The 22,858-nt window shown below is 55.6% G+C and overlaps 1 protein-coding gene across 2 annotated transcripts; it reads left to right on the top strand.

Moving 5' to 3' along the window:
- Positions 1-1,804: 1,804 nt before the first annotated feature.
- On the top strand, positions 1,805-19,328 carry FAM83A (family with sequence similarity 83 member A). Of its 2 annotated transcripts, XM_046018223.1 has the most exons (4): positions 1,805-2,368; positions 9,709-9,876; positions 11,452-11,576; positions 18,731-19,328. In XM_046018223.1, the coding sequence occupies exons 1-4, from the start codon at positions 1,889-1,891 to the stop codon at positions 19,263-19,265; spliced, it is 1,308 nt and encodes a 435-aa protein (XP_045874179.1). In that variant the 5' UTR covers positions 1,805-1,888; the 3' UTR covers positions 19,266-19,328. The 2 variants fall into 2 exon arrangements, with proteins under 2 accessions (XP_045874179.1, XP_045874181.1); XM_046018225.1 differs by lacking the exon at positions 9,709-9,876.
- The last annotated feature ends 3,530 nt before the right edge of the window (positions 19,329-22,858 follow it).

The raw sequence follows: 22,858 nt of genomic DNA, 5'->3' as shown, positions 1-22,858 counted from the left end.
GCAGGCCATGGAGAGCTGCGGCCAGATTTCCAGCCGGGGTGTGACCCAGAACAAACCCCAGGCATCATTACTCCCCTCCCCAGGCTAGTTTCAGCCGACCCGGCACTGGATATAGGTGACAGAGAACGGGAGGAGGGACTGAGGAGGGCCAGAGAGGAGGCAGGCTCAGATGAGAAAGTGGGGAAGAGGTTAAGCCTATCTGCATCAGCGAGAGTTGGCGGAAGGAACAGGCGGAAGGGCGTGGAGCCAGAGAGCACTGGGCAGAGGGTTTGGGAGCCTGTCGTCCCGAGGGGTCCAGGGATTAGATATCATCTAATGAAGGGAGGGTCGCTGAGGGAGTGAACTGGATTTCTTCAACGACCTTCAAAAGAAGAGAAGAAATCTCTTTTTCTCTTCTTTGGACTGTACCTTTACAAATACTGCCTCCAACTGGCCCGAGCTTCTTGGGCCCCTGCTTAAAGATGCTGACAGCCATTTTCTCCCAAAAATAGATGAGCCCCCGACAGACCTCTGGCTCCTCCTCTATGCCAGCCGTGTGAGGACCCCACAGTCCCCGTGTTCTGGCAGAGTTCTCTCAGCAGGCATTCCCGGGGCCCTACTTCCATCCCCTTAGCCCTCCCTCTCCGGTGAGTCTCTGACCGCGCCCCTGAGAGTCCGACCACATGCTTCCTCTGGCTTCAGCGTCGTGCCTGGTGAGCACGGGGCAGGCCCCCCTCCTGAGGGTCGGTGTGGGCCCAGGGCCAGCCCTCTGCCGATGACAGGTGGAGGCTGGCAGATAAATTCTCACCCTTTGGGTCGCAAAATTCTAAGATGTACTCTCTACCGTCTCCCAGGGGGCCCTGCGGGAACGACCCCACATGGTCCCTCACTGTTCATAGATCCCAGATGTGCACTACAGTAGCCTGCCCATCAGCGTGCCCCCTTGGGGGCTCCCCACCCGTCCTGTCTCACTCCTCCCTTCCCCATTGGCCCTTCTTGGAATCATCTTTCGACCAGCTACCACTTATTATACTCGAATCCTGTCTCAGTCTGTTTCTGGCTGAACCCAAAGACAGGCGTGGCATTCCACCGACATGGACGTGACCATGACCTGACCTGGAAAGAAACTGTGCCTTCTCCCTTAGTGTTCCTATACTTCAAACACACCTGCTGCCACCTGCCGCCTCCAGCTGGGAGACGACAGGTCCCAATGCCCCGGGCCCAGACACAGTGACAGGGTCCTCTCTGGGCCGTACTCCAAGCAGGTCATGCAGCCCCCAGACCAGACCTTCTCTGGCAAACCAAGTAGGGGAGAGAGGGAGCAGAGCAAAGCTTTTTTGGAGGACCGGAGGCTGGGACCTCGTTGTCACTGGAAGAAAGGAGCATGTCTGGCGGGCAACTCTGCCTGGCCTGCGTTCAACTTCCCTCCCCATGCTGGCACTGTCTCAGGAAACCTCTTTCCCCCGCAGGGGAGTTCTTGTCTTGAACCAACGGAGTTGGAACTGAAACACAGGAGGGGCCGAGGCCTGGGGGTGCTGGGAGAGCCTCCCCGCTCTGCACGGCAGGCTGGCAGGCCGGGGCTCTGGAGAGTTGTGCAATGAGCGCAGAGGACCGCTCCCAGGGCTGAGTGTGCACGGGCGTGACAGAGCCGGCCCTCAGCCCGCGGGCAGGGCGGTGGCGCTGAGATAAGCCAGGGCCTGGCTGTGAGGATGATCCTGATCCCGGGACGTGTTGCTCAGCCTGCGGTAAATCACTTCCTCCAGCGGGCGTGACAGGTGGCAGGTGGATGCCCGGTGCTTCCCGGGAGCACTAAGGGCTCTGCTCTGCTGGGGCATGGCCCGCCTGCCCTGAAATCAGGGGGAGCTCAAGCCACAGCCTCCTGTCCTCCACGAGCGGGGTACGGGGCAACATGAGCTGGTCGAGGCATGTGGGCAAGATCCGGAAACGCCTGGAAGAGGTCAAGAGCCAGTGGGTCCGGCCGACCAGGGCCGATTTCAGTGACAATGAGAGTGCCCGGCTGGCCACGGACGCCCTCTTGGATGGGGGACCCGAGGCCTACTGGCAGGCACTCGGCCAGGAAGGTGAGGTCGACTTCTTGTCCTCGGTGGAGGCGCAGTACATCCAGGCCCGGGCCAAGGAGCCCTCTTGTGCCCCGGAGCCCCCAGGAGGGGCAGAGGCCAGCCCCCGGGGACTGGACTCCTGCTCCCTGCCGTCAGGAACCTATTTCCCCGTGGCCTCCGAGGGCAGCGAGCCGACCCTGTTGCACACCTGGGCCTCAGCCCAGAAGCCCTACCTGAAGGAGAAGTCCAGCGCCACGGTGTACTTCCAGGCGGACAAGCACAACAACATCAGAGACCTCATTCGCCGCTGCATCACCCGGACCAGCCAGGTATGAGGCGCGGGGGGGGCTGTGTCTCCTTGGCCTTGGGGTAGGGGGAGGAGGAAGAGGAGGGGGGTGGGTCCTGCCCAAGTCCAGAAAACTGGGGCTGAGGATGGGGTCACGGATGTTACCGTCTGTCTTTCCCTGGATTACTGACTTTCTGGTCCCACCCATCACGGTCCGGGGCTAGACCACCACCACCCATCACTGGAACTCCTGCCATTGCTTTCTGCCCGCCCCTCCTCTTCCATCTTCCAGTCTCCGTGTGGCCGTAGAGCACTTCTTCTATACTTCAAATCTAAGTGGGTCCCTTCTCTGCTTAGAGCCCTCCATGGCTCCTAGTTGCCCACAGTGGGAAAAGCCAACTCCTTATGGCTCACAGCCTCTCCAGCTCCTCTCTCGGCTCCAGCCGCTCCATCCCTAGGGACCTGCAGACTCTCCGGCCCTCCTTGCTCAGTCTTTGGAGGTTTGCATGCGCCGTTCCCTCTGCCTGGGACCCCTTCACCCTCCCTGCTTTCCACCTGACGAAGGCCTACTCCTTCCACAGGACGCAGCGCCCAAGTCCCTTTCTTGTCCACCCCCCCCCTCCCGCCGGCTAGGGCCAGGCCCCTCACCTCTGTGCTTCCAAATGAAGGGGCCACCACTGAGACACACGCTTGTCCCTTGTCCTCTCAGACTCAGGTTAGACCTGTCTGTCCACAAATGACCCAGCAGCCCCTGAATCCAGCTGGTGGTCAGACGGAAGACGGGATAGGCACAGAGGTTTCTCCCCAGAATATTTACATTTTAATACTCGACTTTAGAAGAAGAAAATAGGGCCACGTGGGTGGCTCAGTGGGTTAAGGGTCTGACTTCGAATCAGGTCATGATCCCAGGGTCCTGGGATCGAGTCCCAGGTGGGGTTCCTTGCTCTGCAGGGAGACTGCTTCTCCCTCTCCCGCTGCCATTCCACACTGCTCATGCACGCTCTCTCTTAAATGAATAAAATCTTTAAAAAAAAAAAAAAAAGGAAGAAGAAAGAAGAAAAATATCTCACGACCAGAGCTTGGCCGGTAGAATTGCAGGCACGGTGACGGGCATTGGTCATCAGTTCTCTCACTGCCCCGGGGATCGGATGGGATCGGTGGCTTCCTGCCCCAGCTGAAGGGCTGGCGGATTGCTCCCCCCGCCCCCCTGTCCGAACAGGGCGTTGGCCGCCCACTCCTCCCTCCTCAAGCTGCAGAGGGACAAGAGTAGACTCGGAAAAGGACCAGCTGATATTTAAGCTCATTTTTTGCTCTGCTCCCAGTCCTGCCGCTGAAAGCTGAAGGCTCCAGGAAAAGCCCGGCTTCGGGTGGCGGGGCTGTGTGTGGAAGAGGGGGAAGGAGTGCAGTTCTGGAAAATTAGGTAAAGTGACAGTGGGTGGAGCTCTGGCTTTTCAGGTCTCAGGGATTTCATGTTTCCGTGACAGGTCAGCAGGAGGAATTGACAGACGGGCCGAGGCAGGCAGCCCTGAGCGCCCACACTGCCTGGGGCGGACCCCCTCGCCTGGGGCAGGAGCCTTGACCTCCCCAGGCCTCGGACTCCACGCTGGAGTGGGGCTGGCTCTGGTCTGTCTGAGGGAAGGTCAGTGCCCACCCGAGGGGTAGGGACCAGTGGTGTCGGGGAAGTTCTCAACCACAGCTGCAGTTCTGGGGGTGAGTGAGGCTCCCTGGAAGGAAGCCAGTCAGGGCAGGTGAAGCAGTCCCCACCCCCGACCCTGCCGCTGAGTCCCTCCCCTGTCCCCTCTTCCCTACCCAGTGAGGCTTCTCTCTCTCTGTGGGCCCAAGCCCTGCCCTCCGGCCTGTATCCTTTGTTTCACCGGTACAGCACGTTATGAATTTAAGACCACACTTCAAGGGGCGCCTGGGTGGCTCAGTGGTTAAAGCCTCTGCCTTCAGCTCAGGTCATGATCCCAGGGTCCTGGGATCGAGTCCCTCATCAGTCTCCGAACCTGCTTCCCCCTCTCTCTCTGCCTACCTCTCTGCCTACTTGTGATCTTTGTCTGTCAAATAAATAAAATCTTTAAAAAAACCCAAACAGATGACACTTCAAAACCTGAGGATTTCACCTAAAAGTAAGCATTTCCAGTTCCTCTCAGCAGGTGGGAAGAGCCAGCTATGCTGGTGCTGAGTAATGACCCACCAAGACCCGCTTTTTGGTGGGTAAGTCCCTTTGCCGCAGTCCCCACCACACCCTCTTGTCCCAGGCCCTGATGCCAGGGAGGTGGGAACCTAGTCACAGGCTGTCCTGTCCACTCAGAGCAGGAGAGTCGATAGGTTTGCATGTTCCCCCTGTGGCTTCAGCCTCCTGAGAGGAAAACACACAGAGCCTGCCCAAGCTGGGTGGTTTCCAGACCAGTTTCCACTTCTAAACTAGCAGGAATTCCTTTCCCTCCATGCTCGCATTCCTTTATTCCACAAAGCCTAATCATAGCCAGGCCCCGCACGCAGGTGGCAGAATGGACCCAGAGGCCGACCTCCCTCTGGAGAGCTCCCTGCCTCTGTCGGCCCAAGTAGGGAAGGAGAAGACAACAGGGAGTGGGAGGCAGCCCTGAGTGTGAGCAAGCTTCTGTGCCTGGGAGGGGAGGACAGGGTGACTAAGGCAGGCTTCCTGGAAGAGGCGGCCTCGAGCTGAGTCTCACAGGCTGAGTAAGAGGTGGTCAGGCAGAGAGGAAGGGAAAGGGATTCCAGGCAAAGGTCAGGAGGTTCAGAGGTTCAGAGGGATGGGTGGGACGACATACAGGCATGGAAATGACTGGCATGAAACAAGAAGGTTTTGCTCATAGCTCCCTAGAAGCAGGGGGCAGAGCAGGCCTTGCCGGACCACACAGGAAGCACGGGGGGGGGGGGGGGGGGGCGGGGGGCGCCCGCGGGGAATGCAGGCGCACAGTCTGCTATTGTGCTTGTTCAGGCAAGGGAGGGCAGGCAGGGCGAGCAGCTTAGGAGTGGCCGGTTGGAATCATGTCAGCAGGCTCTGGGCTCGTGGTCCAGGACAGGGTCCTGGGGTCATTTAGGGCAGGGGGACCGTTGGCTTGGTGTGCGTCTTGTGCTTCTAGCAAGGTATCAGCTGGCCTTGGATGGCAGACATCCTAAAAGATGGAAACAGCACGATGAATGCATCCTCTGAGTGTGGTCAGGATCCCTGAGGGTTCCCAGATGGGTTCAGCGGGCCTGGGAGGTCATGCCCTTTCTAACCGGTCCTCTGTGAGAGGCTGGACCGCCTTCCCTCGCCGCCACCCACGCAGCCCAGCACAGCGGATCGCTGCAGAAGCAGGTCCCCGAAGCCAGCTGGCTCCTGGCAGGCCAGATAGCGCGGAGATTTGCAAAACCCTTGCCATTGCTGTTGTTTGGGGAAAACAAAGGAGCCTCAGCACAGACAAGAGAAAGAGGCAAGAAGAGAAGTAGAGGCAGAGAATGGGAGATGGGGTGAGATTGTCCCCAACAGGCTGGGCCCCAGTTAGACCCAAACCCCCTCTCCCCTCCTCCACTCTGCCATTCCCGAAGCCGCAGGGTTTCCAGCCCCGGGGGAGCTCACATCTGTCCGGTAGGGGGTGAGGGACTCTCAGCCAGGATTTGAGGCCCCCACAGGATGACTCTTGAGCCTGGGGATTGCCCCAAGGGACCAGCATATCCCCTTAGCAGGGCTCCTGGGTCTCTGTGCTGCTCAAATTGCCAAGCCCACCTGCCAGGCTGGGCTTCCTTCTTTAGCAAGGGGCGGGGGAAGTACTTCCTTCTTCTCGGCCAACCCTACCCCAATGTGCTGGTCCAGCGGACTGGCCCACTTTCTTTTTTTTTTATGCGCCTAGAGGTGTCGCACTACTTTTAATCCTCTTCTACAACCCAGACTAAAACATGTTTGCATGGCGTTTTTATATCATGATTCATACTTGCTCACAAGGCCCGTAAAAATCATAGTCAAACGAGAATAAAAACCTTTACTTTTTGCACCTGGTTTCATTTATATTATCTGGGCTCAGGGTAGATGCAGCTTGAATGATAGCTAATGCTCTATTTTGAGCAGTGTTTTACCGTAAAGAGACTGAGCCCCAGAGAGGGTAAGTGAGTTGTCCGAAGGCACTCAGCTCATTTCCAGTAGCATATGGTCTGGAGCCGCAGCGCCCTAACACCCCGGGAAAGCACTGTCGTCTGGACAGTATGTGATCCCTCCGTCTCAGTGTTCCAGAGCTGCTGAGACAAGTTAGCAGCCCGCTGGTGGTTTAAAACAAGAGATATTTATTCTCTCCTTGCTCTGAAAGGCAGACCTAACATGGAGATGTCAGCTGGGCCCTCCTTGCTCTGAAGTCTCTCGGGGAGGGTCCTGTCTTCTGCTCCCAGCTTCTGGTGGCTGCGGGCATTCCTTGGCTTGTGGCCACCTCACTCCAGCCTCCGCCTCTGACTTCATGTGCCCCCCCTCCTTTATGTCTCCTCGGAGTGTCTTTTACAAGGACACTTGCCATTGGATTTAGGGCCCACTGGATAATCCAGGATGATCTCATTTTGAGAGTTCTTTTTTTTTTTTTTATATTTTATTGATTCTTTTGAGAGAGAGTGAGCACAAGCAGGGGGAGAAGGAGAGGGAGAAACTGACTCCCCACTGACCAGGGAGCCCTAGGTGGGGCTCGATCCCGGGGTCCTGAGATTATCACGTGAGCTGAAGGCAGATACTTAACCATCTGAGCCACCCAGATGGCCCTCATCTTGAGAGTCTTAATTGCACCTGAGGAAACTTTTTCCAAGGGAGATCACGTGCACAGATTTTTGGTGGTCAGGATGTGGGCATATCATTAGGGAAGTCGTCATTCATTCACGACACCCTGTAAGGGACTGAAGCGATTATGGGCCTTGAGTCAATCCGCTGGGAGCCAACAGGAGGCCAACAGGATAAACCTAGACATCACGGGCCTGTTTCCACGCATCCCTTCAATCACGACGTGGGGTTATTGGTAAACATGGCTGCTTCTCTGTTCAGTCTGTCACCAGCCCTGTCTCTGGGAAGCAAGGACTTGCTGGAACACAACCGGGGAGGACTTACTGACCTCCTGGGGAGAAAGAGGTGTCCCTCTCACCTATACCGCCCTCAAGGAGGAAGCATTTCTCTTCCAGCAGAGAGGGCCTGGGTTGCTGCTGTGTGGAGACAATCGTGTGCTAACAGGTTCTAAAGGAACCTGTGCCATGGTTCTAAAGGAGCGTGGCCTCCCTATTAGAACATCTTTTCTGACTTCCTACCCCTGTCCAGACAGTCCCAACATCTGGGCAGGAAGTCAGCTCCATGTGGGTACCAGGTACTCCTTTGTCTGTTTCAATGACCCTCTTCTTGCCTGGCTACTTCCCAGGTGTTGATGGTCGATATACCTATATATCTGTATATACATATATATGTCCATAGAATACATATATCTCTCTCTATATAAATACATATACACACACAGCATACACACACACACACACACACACACAGAGCAATTATTAGAAAAATGGTGGAACATAATTACAGGTAATGTTGAAAACTGCCATAGTGCCCAGTCCAAACCTGACCACTAGTTTGGGCCTTGGGCTTGCTAATGTGTGTGTCTACACACCGCTTTCCTTCACTGGCAATCATACTGGACAGACTATCATCTTGCGCTCTGCTATCCTTTTTCACTGAATTCATTCATTGCTAATACACCTGTGTCGAGCATGGATCATACAACAGTTTTGCTTCAACATTTCACCATGTCTCACAGTTTTCATGTGACCATTATAATTATCATTGCTAATGGCTGCCATATCCACTTGTCAATATGCCGTGATTTGGGTATTAGGACAGACTTTTGATTGGGTGACAGCTGTCTAATTCTGCTCTAGTCCCACTGTGTGGGGGTCCCCCACCACCGAGCAATTCTCAGCCAGCTGGATGTCCCAACCCATGCCAGTCCGAAGCTCAGACTGGAGACTCCAATGACCCCCTTCTTGCGGCTGGTCAGTCTGCTACAGTGGCTCACGACAGAGAAACATTTCACTTTCTAGATTACCAGTTTATTACAAGGGGTAGAACTCAGGCACAGCCAGATGGAAGAGATGTACAAAGCGAGGTATGGGGAAGGGCATGGAACTTCCATGCCTTCTCTGAGCACTCTGCTCTCCCCAAATCACCAACCCAGAAGCCCTCTGAAGCAGTCGTCTTGGGTTTTTAGGTGGGCTTCGTTACACAGGCACGACTGATTACATCACTGGCATTTGCAGTGGATTCAGCCCCTCTTGTCTTTCCTTGGAGTAAGGAGGTGGGAAGGACCGAAAATTCCAACCCTCTAATCACTTAGTAGGTTCCCCTGGCAACCAGCCCCCATCGGAAAGTCGCCTCATTAGCATAACAAAGGACCTTCCTCTAGGTTGCTCTCACCACTTAGGAAATTCCAAAGGCTTTAGACCTTGGTGCGGGAAATAGGGACAAAGATCAAATACACGTTTCTTTTTACAAATCACAATACGGTGGAAAACGACCCCAAACAAGAAGAGGAGCAAGCATTGACATCTACAGTGGGAAAGCCAAGGGTGGGACTGGCTTCAAAACATGACTGAAACCAGATGTTCGAACGAAGCTCAAGGGAGGCTGGCCATGTGCTTGGTCCTGGGGCTGACTTCATTCTCAAGCCCAATGGGGCACCCGGCAGCGGCCCCGCCCAAACACGTTGCTCGTGCAGGAGAGGTGACTGCTTGCGGCGAGTTGGGGCGCTGCTGGCAGGCGGAGGTTTGGGTCCTTGGCAGGGGGACCTGCACACGTCTCCCCTTCCGGTGTTGGATTTCTGGGGCTCTCTCCTCCCCATGGTTCTGTAAGGCTAGAGGAGGACTCCGTTGTCCATCCCGCTGAGGCAGCTCTGCCTCGTCTCCTGTCTCTCTCTAGGGTCTCCCCAGGGATTTTGCTCAAGGCAGTATGCCGTGGCTTAAAAACACTGGAAAACCAGTGGCCATGGAGCGCCTTCGAGCGCCACGTGGCTGAGCAGCCGGGACTTGACATCCAGGCCTCACCTCCGAACCTGCCTGACCACGTCCCCTTGCCCTTCTCCTCCCCTCCTTGTGTCCGGTCTCTGCCTTTGCCTCCTTCCTCCCGTGCATGCTGCGCTCCAGCCGGGTTGGGTTGGACAGATGGGGTCAGCGCCGAGGCCTCCGCTCCAGCTCTTCTCCCTGCAGGGCTGCCCTGGCGGAGCCCCCCGCCTCGTGCTGTCTCCTCCAAAGCAGTGGCAAGGGCAGCTGCTGTCTTCGGCCCACCGGGGCCTAGGAAGCTCGGCGGAAACCGGTTAGCTCCTGGCCCCTGACTCTTTTTGTTTCCACCCCTCTGCCCTGGCCCAGGTCCTGGCCATCCTGATGGATGTGTTCACGGACGTGGAGATCTTCTGTGACATCCTAGAGGCGGCCAACAAGCGTGGGGTGTTCGTCTGTGTGCTCCTGGACCAGGGAGGTGTGACGCTCTTCCAAGAGATGTGTGACAAAGTCCAGATCTCCGACAGCCACCTCAAGGTAGGGCCCCCCGCGAGCCTCCAGAAGGTATTTTGTATTAGGATGGCGTAGCTTCCGCCGTGCTTCCGCCATCTCAGTGGCTCCCCCACCCCATCTCAATGGCTCAACGTAGGAAAGGTGTATTTCTTGCTCAAAGGCCAGCGTAGGACAGACAGCCCTCCCTCCTCTGCGGCTACCCCATAAGGAAACCGTGGCCTCCAAGATGGCAGGGGCGGGGAGCCAGAGAGCAGGGGGAGGCCGCGGGACCCGACCCGGAAGAGATTGCCATCACCCCTGCCCGCGGCGCCTTGGCCTCACGAAGAGCCACGGGGCTGGGAACTGAGAGGGGCCCGTGGGGGTCTCGTGAGCCGCCGTCGGTGCCGCCTGTGGCTTGTTCTCTCGGCCGAAGCAGCTCCGTGGCCGCGCTTCCCAGGCCCGGCAGCAATCGGCGCGGAGGACTCCACAACCCCGACAGGAAGCTGATCCTCTTGGACTGAGCCCAGCTCCCCACTGACTTCCCTCTTCTGGCAAGGAGAAAAGAAACCCAGAGATAGGTTTTCGTCGTGTCAGATTTCGGGCAGCTGACTCGAGGCCCAGAGGAGGACGTCCCAGTGCCTACCAGCACGTGGGTGGGTGGGTCCCTGGGTGACTGGCTCTGGCTCAGCCCGGTCAGCCTCTGGGAGACTCCGCCATCCTCCCTTTCTCCTGCCCTTGCCCCTCCTCACTGCCTGGGATGAAGCCGAGTTCAGGCGCCTCCCCGAGCCGCAGGCCTCCGGGCTTGCTTGACCTGGATGGCACCTCCTCAACAGGCCACCAGCACAGGCCTTGCCGCCGTGGCCCACTCCAGCCACGCCTGCCAGTCCTCTGCCTGCCAAGGGACGGCGGGATGTGGCCCTCCTCTCAGCGTGTCACAGAGCTTATGGAGAGGCTGGAAGCATTGGGCATCCCCTTCCCAGAGCCTGCCCAGAGACCAAGGACATTCACAGGACCCCAGCAGGATCCACCTGTCTCAGAGATCCCCGAGATTTACCCGCCTTTTCATTTTTCCAGCCTCACAAGGGTTCTGGCTGAGGCCTGGGGCAGCAGGTGTTCTGGGGCGGGGGAAGGGACAAACGGGGCCATGATTTGGGTTGTGGACACAGCTTTCCTTAGGAGAATCGAGGGCCCACTGAGGTCTCCACAAAGGTCCCCCCTCTGACTGCACTTCCCTCTGACCAGCTTGGGGTCAGGGACTCATGTGTCACTAAAGCCACTAACAAGGCAAGACTAGGCTTGCTGGGCCTCTGTGGTCCCTGGGAGCCTAGACGGAGGGCTCCCTGGGCATTAGGCCCTCCTCTTTCTTCGGTTTGCCACTTTGTTTAAATTCTACCATCTCCCTTTTCCTCCCTTCCCCCACCCCCCATGACTCAGACAATGTCAGGACAATGAAAAGAATTTAGAAAATTCAGCCAAGAGAAAAATAAAAATAGCCAATGAGCCTATGAATTAGAGATTATCCCTGCCTGTGTCTTGCGCGTCCTTCCAGATGTTTCCTCGGCAAACCTGTATCTATACGTACGGAAACAGTGGGTGACACCCCAACTCCCCTTCCAACAGAACATCTCCATCCGGAGCGTGGAAGGAGAGGTGTACTGTGCCAAATCAGGCCGGAAGTTCGCCGGCCAAATCCAGGAGAAGTTCATCATCTCGGACTGGAGATACGTCCTGTCGGGGTCGTACAGGTGAGCACTGGGCTTCGCCTGCCGAAGGCTTCGAGGAGGCCACGGCTGAGCCTGAGCCCCAGCCGCTCAGGCACTTATCCCCTCCCGGCGGCTCCCAGGGTGCTGCTCGGGCCAAGCTGGGACTTCATCACATATTTGAGGCTGGAGGCAGGACCAGCCTGGGCAGAAGGCGGACATCTGGACCCTTCATGACGGGTGGTGGTGGGGGCGCTTCGGGGTAGAGAGGCACTTCCCCGTTTCCCTGCAGATTGCAGCAGGACACGGAATCATCTTCTTCCCTCCTCAGCTGTCTCAGGCGTGCTGGTAAAGCTGTGCGGTTCGTTTTGGGCTCTGTGTGTATGTGAGCCTGTGTCCTATTTTATTTTCAGAAGTGTGTCCAAACTCCTTGGGACCTAAGGCTGGTGCCGGGGACCGGCCACGGCAGAAGCCTCAACTAGAAGTCAGACAACAGAGGTTCAATTCCCAGCTCTGTAGCTTCCTGGCTGGGTGACCTCGGGCAAGTCACTGCACCTCTCTGTTCCTTTCCTTCATTCGACATTCTGTAGAGACCTACTGGGTACATGCCAGGCATGCTTCAAGGCTGGGGTGCCCCTGTGGAGCTCCCATTCAAACCAAGGAGGTAAACAACAGCCAGTTGTGACCCGCTCGGTTGGTAGAGCATGTGACTCCTTATTTATTTATTTATTTATTTATTTATTTGACAGACGGAGATCACAAGTAGGCAGAGAGGCAGGCAGAGAGAGAGGAGGAAGCAGGCTCCCTGCAGAGCAGAGAGCCCGATGCGGGGCTCGATCCCAGGACCCTGGAACCATGACCCGAGCGGAAGGCAGAGGCTTTAAACCACTGAGCCACCCAGGCGCCCCGAGCATGTGACTCTTGATCTTGGGGTTGTGAGTTCAAGCCTCCAGTTGGGTATAGAGATTGCTTTAAAAAAAAAAAAAAAAAAAAAGAACCAGTACAGAGAGAGTGTTGGGGGAGGGAAGCGAGCCTGGGAAGGGGTGGCCGAGCTGGGTAAAGCTCCCCTTGGCTCCCCACTGGTGCTCTCTCCACCTTTCCCTGCGCTGCCATTTCCCTGGCTGCGCAGTAGCCTGCGTGGAGCCGAGTGAGGTCCCGTCCGGCTGCAGGGGGAGGAAGCCAGCTCGTAACTCCTGTCAGGAGGAGCTCTGACACGGGCAGCCCTGTCTGACACGGGACACCTCTGGCATCCAAGGGTCACTGAGCCTCCTGTGTATTTCCACCCACAGCTTCTCTCCTTGTTTTGCTTCACTGGGCACCTGTGCCCAAGGGCGCCCACGGGCCTCCAATCCTTGGGCCCGGCACCTCGCGCGCACTTGCTATGTGAGAGGCTGCGGTGGGGGGCTGGGCTTCTCTCCCCAAGTGGCCAGAGCCACCTTCTCGGCTTTGGTTCTTTCCTTGGAGAGTGACAAAGGCCTCTGGGCATCAAGCCATGAGGCTCTGGGTAGGACCTGAGCCTCAAACCGCACGTCAGGACTTCGAGGCCTCTGACCTTGACCTCGGACCTTAACTAAGCTGCCACTAGACTTCGCTCATCACCAGGGTGGGAAGGGTCAGATCTCTGTCGGGGCAGCTGCCCCAGATCCAAGGCCCAAGCCTGGAGTCAGGGGCCCACCATAGCTGAGGAATTCTCTCTCATTCTTTCTTTGATTATTACGGGGAAATTCACATCATCTAAAATGAGCCACTTTAAATGTGTAATTCAGTGACATTGAGTACATTCGCTGTGTGTGCAACCGTGACCACTGTCTAGTTCCAAAATAATCTTTCTCACCTCCAGCAAAACCCCACACCTACTATATGGGAAGGAAAAACCTCTTTTTTTCCTATGACTCTTCTAGGTTCTCTGTCTGGGGCCTGTAAATTGGAGAAAAGGTAGATTAACTCGAGAAAAGCATGTGGATTTTTTTTTTTTAAGCTTTACATGGTGTGGCACCTCATTAGAGAAATGATCCTAAACAATGGTCAAGCCTGAGCATTTTTCTGTGAGGTGTGATGGAGAGTAGAAAGTCATGGGAAGTTGTGGCAAATCTGGCAGAGCAAAGGCGTATGAGCTAAAGGTGGTGACTGGGGACGCGTGGCAAGGCCTGTTCATTCGGATCCCTCCTCTGGCTTCAGAGACAGAGAAAGAAATTCTGAAGGAGAAAATGCAGAGGAGGGAGAGTGTCTCCTCTTATTTTCAATCGGGGGAATTATGCCTCTTTGTTTTCATCTGGATTTGCCCTTGTGGAGTTCATCCTGCCGAGGTGTGGAGGGGGAAAGCTTGCCCTTGATAGGGGCAGAAGGAAGCAGAACCAGCCTTGCTGAGCTTTGCGTCAGGCCCGAGGCCAGGTGTGATCAGACCTTTAGGAAGGATTTAATCACGACGACCCTTTGAGTAGGCATTGTTCTTCTGATTGACAGATGGGGGAACTGAGGCACAGAGAGGGTAGCTGATTGACCCAGGGTCACCAGCTTCCTTGGTGAGGATCTCCAGCTGTCCAGTGCCTTCTGGGCTTGTCATCCTGATACAGGAGGTGCCAGGAAGTGAGTGGCAGTGGGCTTGAAGACACACAGGGCCATTCCTGAGAACTGAAGAATCCAGCTCCCGGAGAGGGGGCAGGACAGCTGTAACCGGGTTTGTACTCACAGTCAGAGGTGACCTGCTCGCCATTCTGTGCAAGATGCTTCTCCCCGGGTCGCTCAGGGCTGTCTCTGGTTAAAACAAAACACGAGTCTCCATCCCATTCTTTCAATGCAGCTGTCCCTGGCTTCAGACATTTTGGCCCCGGGTGTAGACAGTTCTCCCAAACTGAAGAGCTCCGTCCACATCCTCAGCTGAGGGGTGGGGGTGGGGGGGTGTACATGTCAACCTTTAAGCTCTTGTAGAAAGTCTTACCCCAGCATAGCACACAGAGCTCTTCCCTGTTACCAAAAAACATGGATAAAGAGCTACCGAGCAGCGTGGTGTGTACGCTGAGATCAGCATGAGCTAAGAAGGTGCCCCGGGATCAACCAGAGCTCCCACTTCTGCTGGAAGGGTCCAGGACGTTGGTGCCTTTGGGGCTGGGCCTTGGGGGGCCCAGCATGAGAACCTAACTGGCCCTGATTCCGGTCCTGCCCTGACCCGCACTTCCACCTTTAAGCTTTCTCTACCAGGAACAGAAAGATTATTAAACATAAACCAAATCCGATTACTTGCATCCTTACAATCCTTCCATGTTTGTCACTGTGACTAAGGAAAAAAAATCATGCTTACCATGGCCTCTGTCTGAGCTGGATTGTCCTTCCTCTCCACTGTGCTGTAGGCACACTGTGTTCCTCCAGGTCTTTCATGCTCTTTCAGGCCTCAGGGCCTTTGCACTTGCTGTGTATTCCCTCTGTTGGAGATCTCATTCCTGCTGTCTTAATCCACTAACTCCTTACCTTATAGTTTCCAGATCATCTCCTAGAGAGCCTCTCTGTGGACTCCTTTAGCCAAGATTGTAAACATGATGTCAGAACCTGGATTGGGTCTGTTTTCTTCTCTGTTGCGTTCCTGGCATGAAGTACAGTTCATCCAGTGCCTGAATATTCTATATGACCATAATATTTGCTGAATGAATGAGTGAACAAATTAATGAAAGTCCACATAAAGTCCTGGCCATCCAGTGTAGCTAGGGGAACAAAGTATTTCAAACCCTGTGCCTCACTAGCAGGACATGAAATCCATTTGGTGGATGATGCCTGGAATTTTTTTTTTTTGGTAATGAAATAGGGTAGAATAAATATACTGAGGGCACGCTGAGATAAGGAATGTTCTGGAAACTGTTGTGTGGTGATGTTTGCGTTTGTACATGTGAGTAGGTGATGATGTAAAATGTATTTCTCCGAGATTAGCCACTGTAAGTCTGAAGAACAGGCAGGGAGGACTGGCTCCGCCAGAGCTCGGGTTGTGTCACGGAGCTGGAGTAATCCTGACGAGGTGGCATTGAAGGAGGGGCCAGCAGACCGACAGATGGGACACAGCAGAAAACCCAGATGTCTCTGGGGCGTATCAGAGTAGTGGGGAAAGGGGAAACTGGAAAAAAATAAATTCCCCACACAGAAAATTTGATTCCATTTCACACATACACCAAAAAAAGAAAGAAACAAAAAAAGCCACCTTCCAATAGATCAAAAGGCCTGAAATGTCAAAAACAAACTTTAAAACTCTTAGTAGAAAAGAATAGATGAATATCTTTTAGACCTTAGGAGAAGGACTGGGTGTCTTATCACAGACACCCCTCTTTTTTTTTTTTTTTTTAAGATTTTATTTATTTGAGTGAGAGGGCACAAAGTGGGTGAGGGGCAGGGGGAGAAGCAGTCTCTCCACTGAGCAAGGAGTCCGATGCAGGACTTGATCCCAGGATGCTGAGATCATGATCTGAGCCAAAAGCAGATGCTTTTTTTTTTTTTTTTAAGGTTTTATTTATTTATTGGTCAGAGAGAGAGTGAGAGAGCACAGGCAGAGTGAATGGCAGCCAGAGGGCAAGGGAGAAGCAGGCTCCCCGCTGAGCAGGAAGCCTGATGTGGGATTCGATCCCAGGACCCCAAGATCGTGACCTGAGCTGAAGGCAGTTGCTTAACCGACTGAGCCACCCAAGTGCCCCCACACGCCCCTCTCTTGTGTTAAACAGAACACAAAAAAGCCTTGACTATAAAGGATTGCTAAGCCCGACTATATTACGATGAAGAACTTTTGTTCTTGAAAGAACCCTGAGAGAAAGTGAAAGTCGGGTTACAGAGTGGGAGCAGGTTTTCATGATGCCCTCACAAGGTTAGTGTCAAGGACCACAAAGAACTCCCGAGAATCATAAGAGCAAAGAAGCATGAGGCAGAGCAGATGGGAGGCGGGAGCAGGCATCTCAGCCGGGAGCCAACACGCGGGAAAACACGAACAGGGGTTCTGCATCATGACCGGAAGAATGCAAATGAAGGCTAGAATGAGTTGCCATTTTATAGCAGCAAAAAAAATAATACTGACAATACCAAATGCTGGATGTACACATCTTTTTACATTGCTGATGGGATTGCAAGTCGATATAATGACTTTCAAAAGAGTTTGGGATTTTCTCCTAAAGGTGACTACTCACCTGGTCTATAATCCAGCAGTTCCCCTCCTAGAGGTATTTCTAAGAGACTGAGTCCACGGGACAGTAAAAGACATGTGTAAGAATGCTCCTTATACCACTGGTCGCAACGGAAATACTGTGGAAGCAACACGAATGGTTGTCAGTGGGAGACGGGAGGCGTAAATCATGATCTAGCCACCCGTGAAATATTATACAGCAGTAAAAAATGAATGAGGTACAGCAACCAGAGACAACTTGGGCAAATCTTAGTAATATAATATTAAGTGGGGGAAAAAACCCCAAAATATTACATACATGTTAAAAACAACTAAAATATTTTCTTTCCAGAACACATAAAACTTTTTTTTTTTAAAAAAGAGAAAGGAAAGTATGGGAACTGGAATACAGGATTCAGGGTGATGATTCACTCTTTCGTGAGGGGCGGACCTGAAAAATACGTTGCTGGGAGAGACCGTATGGCTAGATGGTAACTTTTTATTTTAGGTGGTAGGTTTGTTGGTACTTATTACATTATTTAAAATAACTAATAAATAGCTACAAAAATTAAAACAGGCCAGGAATAGACCAGTCATGAGAGCGGCCCTTGAGCCAAATATTGTGACAAAGTCAGTTCCGGGTATGAAGGACCAAACAGCCATAGAAAGGACGTGTATTTCCTACCAAGGGGGGTGATGAAGTCTCAAAGCTATGGCATGGAATGATGGCCACACAGGGTATGGAGGAGAAGCCCAGCATGGTGCATGGGTGTGCGGGGGTCTACAGGGACACCAAGGGACTTGAGGGGGGCCCCTGCTGAGGTGTAGGGCACAGGGGGCGTGGGAGCCAGAAAAGTTGCCAGGGCACCCTTGCACCTGTTTTGTTGCGTAAAGCACACAGTTGCTTGGCGTAATCTAGTCTGATTCCAAACAATACAAGGCCACTGACGTCTTAGTGTAGCCAGGAGTCCCCCGCTGTCCCCGTGTCTGTGCCCTTGCTGGCCCGCACCCCGCATCAGCTGCTCACCTCTCTGGGGTGTGTGGGTGGCTCCAGGAGGGGGGGTGAGGCGTAAACAAAGCCTCATTGTTCTTCCCAGGATTGGCCCCACCTTGCGTGGGCCTCACTCCACCTCTCAGAGCAGGGACTCTGCGGGCTGGGCTGGTGGATGGGGGGTGGGGGGCTGAGACGGTTGGTTGGGGGTCATTCCTGTCCCCCCACCTCCGAGTGACCTTGTCTCCCTCTAACCATCCTGCCATGGTTGCTCTCCAGGCCTGGGTGCCCATTATTAGCTTCTGTGCTCTCACCAGGCCTTTTCAAGGGTTTTGGGTGGGAGTGGGGTGTGGGGGGGGCAGTGAATGAGGAGACTTGTCCATCAGAGAGAAAAGGGAATTTGGTTCAATCAAGGAATCATAAGAAGCAATCCATAAATGCCTCCGGCATTTTGTTTTCATTTAAAGCCAGTAAATGGAGGGAGGGCGGAGGCTTCTGCCCACGTCCCCCGGTTTCTAGGCCAAGTGCACGTGAGCTGTGTCATTCCCATTCTGGTGTGCCCGCCTTGTGTTCCCTCTTCCAAGCCCATTCCCACGGAGGAGCGGCCCGTGTTTCGCAGCTGCCTTGCCCAGACCCCTCTTTGGTTAGAAGGGGCAGGGGTTCCCACATTTCACAGGGGGCTTCAGCAGCTAGGGGACTCATGAGCACAGAGCTGGGGACACTGGGACTCAGCTCTCACTTAGCCCTTTTGGGCCTCAGCAGGAGAGGCAGGATCTGAGCACCAGGAGGGAATCCTGAGGCCGGAGATCCAGTCTGGTGCCTTTATTGTTCACCTGCAAACATTTGCTGATTTCTGCACTGTGGGTTTTGCCATCCGTGAAGCGGGTACCAAGGTCATCCTGCAGCAGGCCGGAGGCGGGAGAGCTAATGTTAAGTCCTTCCCCCCAGCCAGGCATGAGCCCACTTCCACTTCCCCCAGAGGAGCCAGCGGGGGAAGGGGGGTGCGGGGGGGGGGGCTGTAGGGGACGGGGACTCGCGAGGCCTCTCCGTCCCACCCACCACTCTCCTCTTCCCCCGCAGCTTCACCTGGCTCTGCGGACACGTCCACCGGAACATCCTCTCCAAGTTTACGGGCCCGGCAGTGGAGCTGTTCGACGAGGAGTTTCGCCACCTCTATGCCTCCTCCAAGCCTGTGATGGGCCCGAAGTCTCCCAGGCTGGTGGCACCCCTGCAGCCCGGAGCAGGCCGCAGCCCCCCGCCCGGCCGCCTCAGTGGCAGTAGCCGCTCGGCCAGCGACCACACGTCCTCCAACCCCTTCAGCAGCCACTCGACGGGCAGCAACCCCCAGAACCAGAGTCTGTCAGCGTCCTCGGGGCCCAGCAGTCCCCTGGCCCCCAACCCCGCTCTGCCCCTCAGGCTTCAGCCCCACCCTGGCCCGTGGGGGGCCCTGAGCCCACAGGCCCCCTTCTCCCTGAGGCCCCACGACAGCACGCCAGCTCCCTACAGCAACCTCAACGCCTACAGGTCCACGCGGCTGCAGCTGGAGCAGCTCGGCTTGGTGCCCAGGACGGCCCACATCTGGAGGCCATTTCTACAAGCCTCCCCTCATTTCTGATGGGTCGCTTCCCCCAGCAGCCCTCCCAGGGGCGGGGCTGGACATGCCGGGACTGTCCGGCCCAAGGACCTCCACCTCAATGACGAGCAGCTTTGAACTTGCTTCCCTTTGAACTGAAAGTGCTTGGACAACATCGTTGCCTGTGTGTGTTCCCAGGCCTGCCACCATTCACTTGCCAACACCCACCAGTCCTGGGGGTTTCCGCTCTAGTTTGGCCCATGGAGCACATTCGAGAAAGTTCCAGGGAAGTGGGGAGTGGGGAGCTAGAGGATAAAAGCATGAAAATACAGTCCTTTTCTTCCAAAGAGCAGCCAGCGCTTTAATAATCATGTTTCCTGAATCTCTGTAATGTAAGAAGAGGCAGATGCAGCCCAAGTTGACATAAGGGTAAACTGAGGCACTAAGAGGTAGATTGTGTGGCCAGGATACTCCTGTTTCCCGGTGCCCGGGAATGGCCTACTCTACAAAAGGTATGGGAACATTCAGGATGTTTCTGGTAAAGGTGGTAAAGGCATAATACTGAGGTGTCCCTGGGCCTGATGAATGAGGGTTAAAACCCCGAGTGTGCCACTCTAAGTAGTGTGGGGTCGGTTGAACTTGTAGCCCCCAGGGATGGGGCAAGCCAAAGTGTCTAGTGGATGGAATTGGGCAAAACCATTCATCAGCTCAGGTCCTGGCTTCGGGGAGCCTCGGGCTGGTCTCGAGGTCCTTGAGTCTGGGCCAGTCCCAGGGGCTTGCCGTGTCAGGATCTGGGAATGGCCCCGCAGCAGTGGCCCAGGGCAGCTGGAAGCAACCAGGAAAGGTTCAGCATTGACCTTGCGGCTCCCTTGCAGTCAGACCCAGGGGCCTCCACTTGGCTTGTTGACCCCTGAAGCAAGGATGCCGCGCCCCCCCACGCCCCATCATTCATTCACGTCAGATTCACAGCACGCCCTCTGTTCCGGAGGTGACCCCAGATCTCAAGGGCACAGCCTAGCTGGGATACAAGGAATACGGCAAGCACGGGGAGGACCAGGCAGCCCAGTTTGGAGAGGTCAGGGGACACTTACCAGAGAAGTGACAGTTAACAAGACCTGACGAACAAGGGCGTTGAAAGTGGAGGGAGGGCTGGGACCCAGGCTGCTCCAGCCTGATGGAAGCAGGCACAGAAGCCCAGCAAGCATCTTCCTGTTTCTTTTTAAAGATTTTTAGAGAGAGTGAGAGAGATAGTGACAGCACGAGCAGGGATGAGAGGGAGAAGGGCTCTCCGCTGAGTAGGGAGTCCAGACACAGGACTCGATCCCAGGACCCCAGGACAATGACCTGAGCTGAAGGCAGACGCTTAACTGAATGAGCCACCCAGGCCCCTACATCTTCCTGTTTCTATGACCTCCCCCTGCCACCAACTTCAGCAAATGTCTTCCTATCGCCCATCTCTGGCTCAGCAGCTTTGTCTTTGCCACGGAGAGCTGGGAGGACAGAGCCCTTCCTCCTGTTGGCTTCGGAACCCAGCAGCTTGCGGCATCCCAAGTCATGCTCTCCAGAGGGTACCTCCCTTCAGCCCATCCTTGTGTTTGTCCAGTGTGTGGCAAAGGCAAAGGTGTGTTTGCTTCTGTTTTCTTTTAAAACAGTATTCCTGTCCTCATTTCATTTTTTTTTCCTCCTTAGTTTCTGAAATTCCAACAACAGCAAAAAAAAACAAAAAAAACAAAAACCAAAACCAAACAAACAAAAAACCTTTGGTTCCTGAAAGTTCTTTAAACCCTGGCCCTGATGTGCTGATGTCCTGCTGACCGCCGTAACAAGGTTAGAACAGCCGGGTGCTGCCGAAGGTTCTAACCTGGATTCCACAGTCTGCTGAGAAAGCTTTGGGAAGGTGACGCTTGTGAGGAACCATGAGCCCCCGAGGCCGTTCTGCCTCTGCCTGCTTCTGGCTCAGTCTGGGTGGAGAAGGGCAGCCCTCCGGCCCCCATCACTGTCCACCAGCCAGCCTCCCCGCCACGGCCTCCCGAGAGCCTCACAAACACTGTTTCTCCTCCCCTGGACACTTTGTCACGCGTGACCCCCACCTGCTGGGGCATTAGTGAGGTTTGCTATGGCTGATGGACTAGGAGAGGAAGTGAGGGTCACTTGCAGGCAGGAACTTTAAGAACCTGGGAGCCGTTGGCCAGGCAGGAGCCCGCCTCAGATGGAGCCCCCCTGCCGGCCCAGGTTCCCAGGAGATTCCGGTGGGCAGGACCTCCCTCTTCTACCCTGCTGTGGACGAATCGTAGGAGCCAGAAATAAACCTCTGTTGCATAAGCCACCGAGATCTGGGGTCACTGATTACTGCATCACGAGCCAGCCTAGCCTCATACAACGTGGGGACACGCTCCCGTGAGGCTGGGCCATTTGCGGGATGGCGTCCCGAGGGCCCCCAGCCGTGGGCTCTCACTCCAAGACACTGGGAGGGTTTTACACACACAGCAAGAGTGACCGAAGATCCAAACAAACCCTTACCCAAGTTCCCAATGCTCCCAAACCCAGTTTGCCCCATCTTGAACTCTGCTCTGGGCTAGAATCACCCCTGCACCTGCCTCGGCCGCCCTGCTGCTGGGGGCCGTCCTAGACGCACGGTGTCTCTGGCACAGTGTGAAATTCTGCAGCAGCCATGGGGCACCGTGTGACCCCCACGGGCCACGCCCAGGAAGCCCGTGAGAGAATGAGAGAAATTGCATGAGACTGTTACCCGGGGGTGGTTCAGGGAGCGCCAAATGCATACCCCAGCCCAGGGGTCAGGGATCACGTTATCCGCCCGTAGGATCACAGCCAGGACCCCCCGGAGGAGTCAGTCCCCCAAGACTCTCCGGGGAGTTACCCCTTGTGTCCATATGGCCTCACCAGATACTGATGGCTCATCTCCCTGTCTGTCCTGTAAGAGCCCCAGGGCCCAGGATGCTTTGCTGGCCTGAGGGACCCTGACCTCGGGCCGGGCTGGTCCCAGTGCCCAGTGAATGGCCACTGACCAGTCAAGGCGCTTTGGTCCTGCAGGGACACGGACACTCAGCGTGGCCGACTCGCCCCCCCAACTGCTGCTCTCACCTTGGCGGAAGCTCCCCGCGCCCAGCCTGCTGGCCCGTCCCAGGAGGGCCTGAGCCTCATCTTCCAGTGCTTCGTTCTCTGGGCCTGGTCCAAGCAGTTGTTGGGCACGGAGAGACTGTCACTCTCTTTCTCAGCTTCCCCCCGGGAGCGTCTGTGCGTGGGCAAAGCTGGCGCGGGAGAGGATAAACGGCACAGACACAACCTCCTCCTCGTCGCTCACTGGGTTTGGACTGAGACGGACGGGCCGCGTCCTGACTGCTCCTTCCTTCTCTCCTCTGCCGGGCCGGGGAGCGGGGCTGTCCCCACGGTGCCGGGCCTCGCCCCCCCGGACGGCCTGGGACGAATGCGAAGCCCGAGCGGCCCTCCCCGAGGAAGACGGCCTTCCTCCTGCCGGACACTGCCTTTGAGGGGGCCTGGGTCTCGCCTGCCATCAGGCTCCCCCTGAAACCCTGGCTGTCCCCGGGCCTTGACCCTGTGGGCCTTTGGACTGGAGCTGCACCCTGGGCTTGTCCCGTCACCCCGCGGACTCGGGG

The sequence above is a fragment of the Meles meles genome, chromosome 1 (genome assembly GCF_922984935.1).
Source record: "Meles meles chromosome 1, mMelMel3.1 paternal haplotype, whole genome shotgun sequence".
In the NCBI taxonomy this organism is placed as follows: domain Eukaryota; kingdom Metazoa; phylum Chordata; class Mammalia; order Carnivora; family Mustelidae; genus Meles; species Meles meles.
This window is presented reverse-complemented; position numbering and strand designations above follow the sequence as displayed.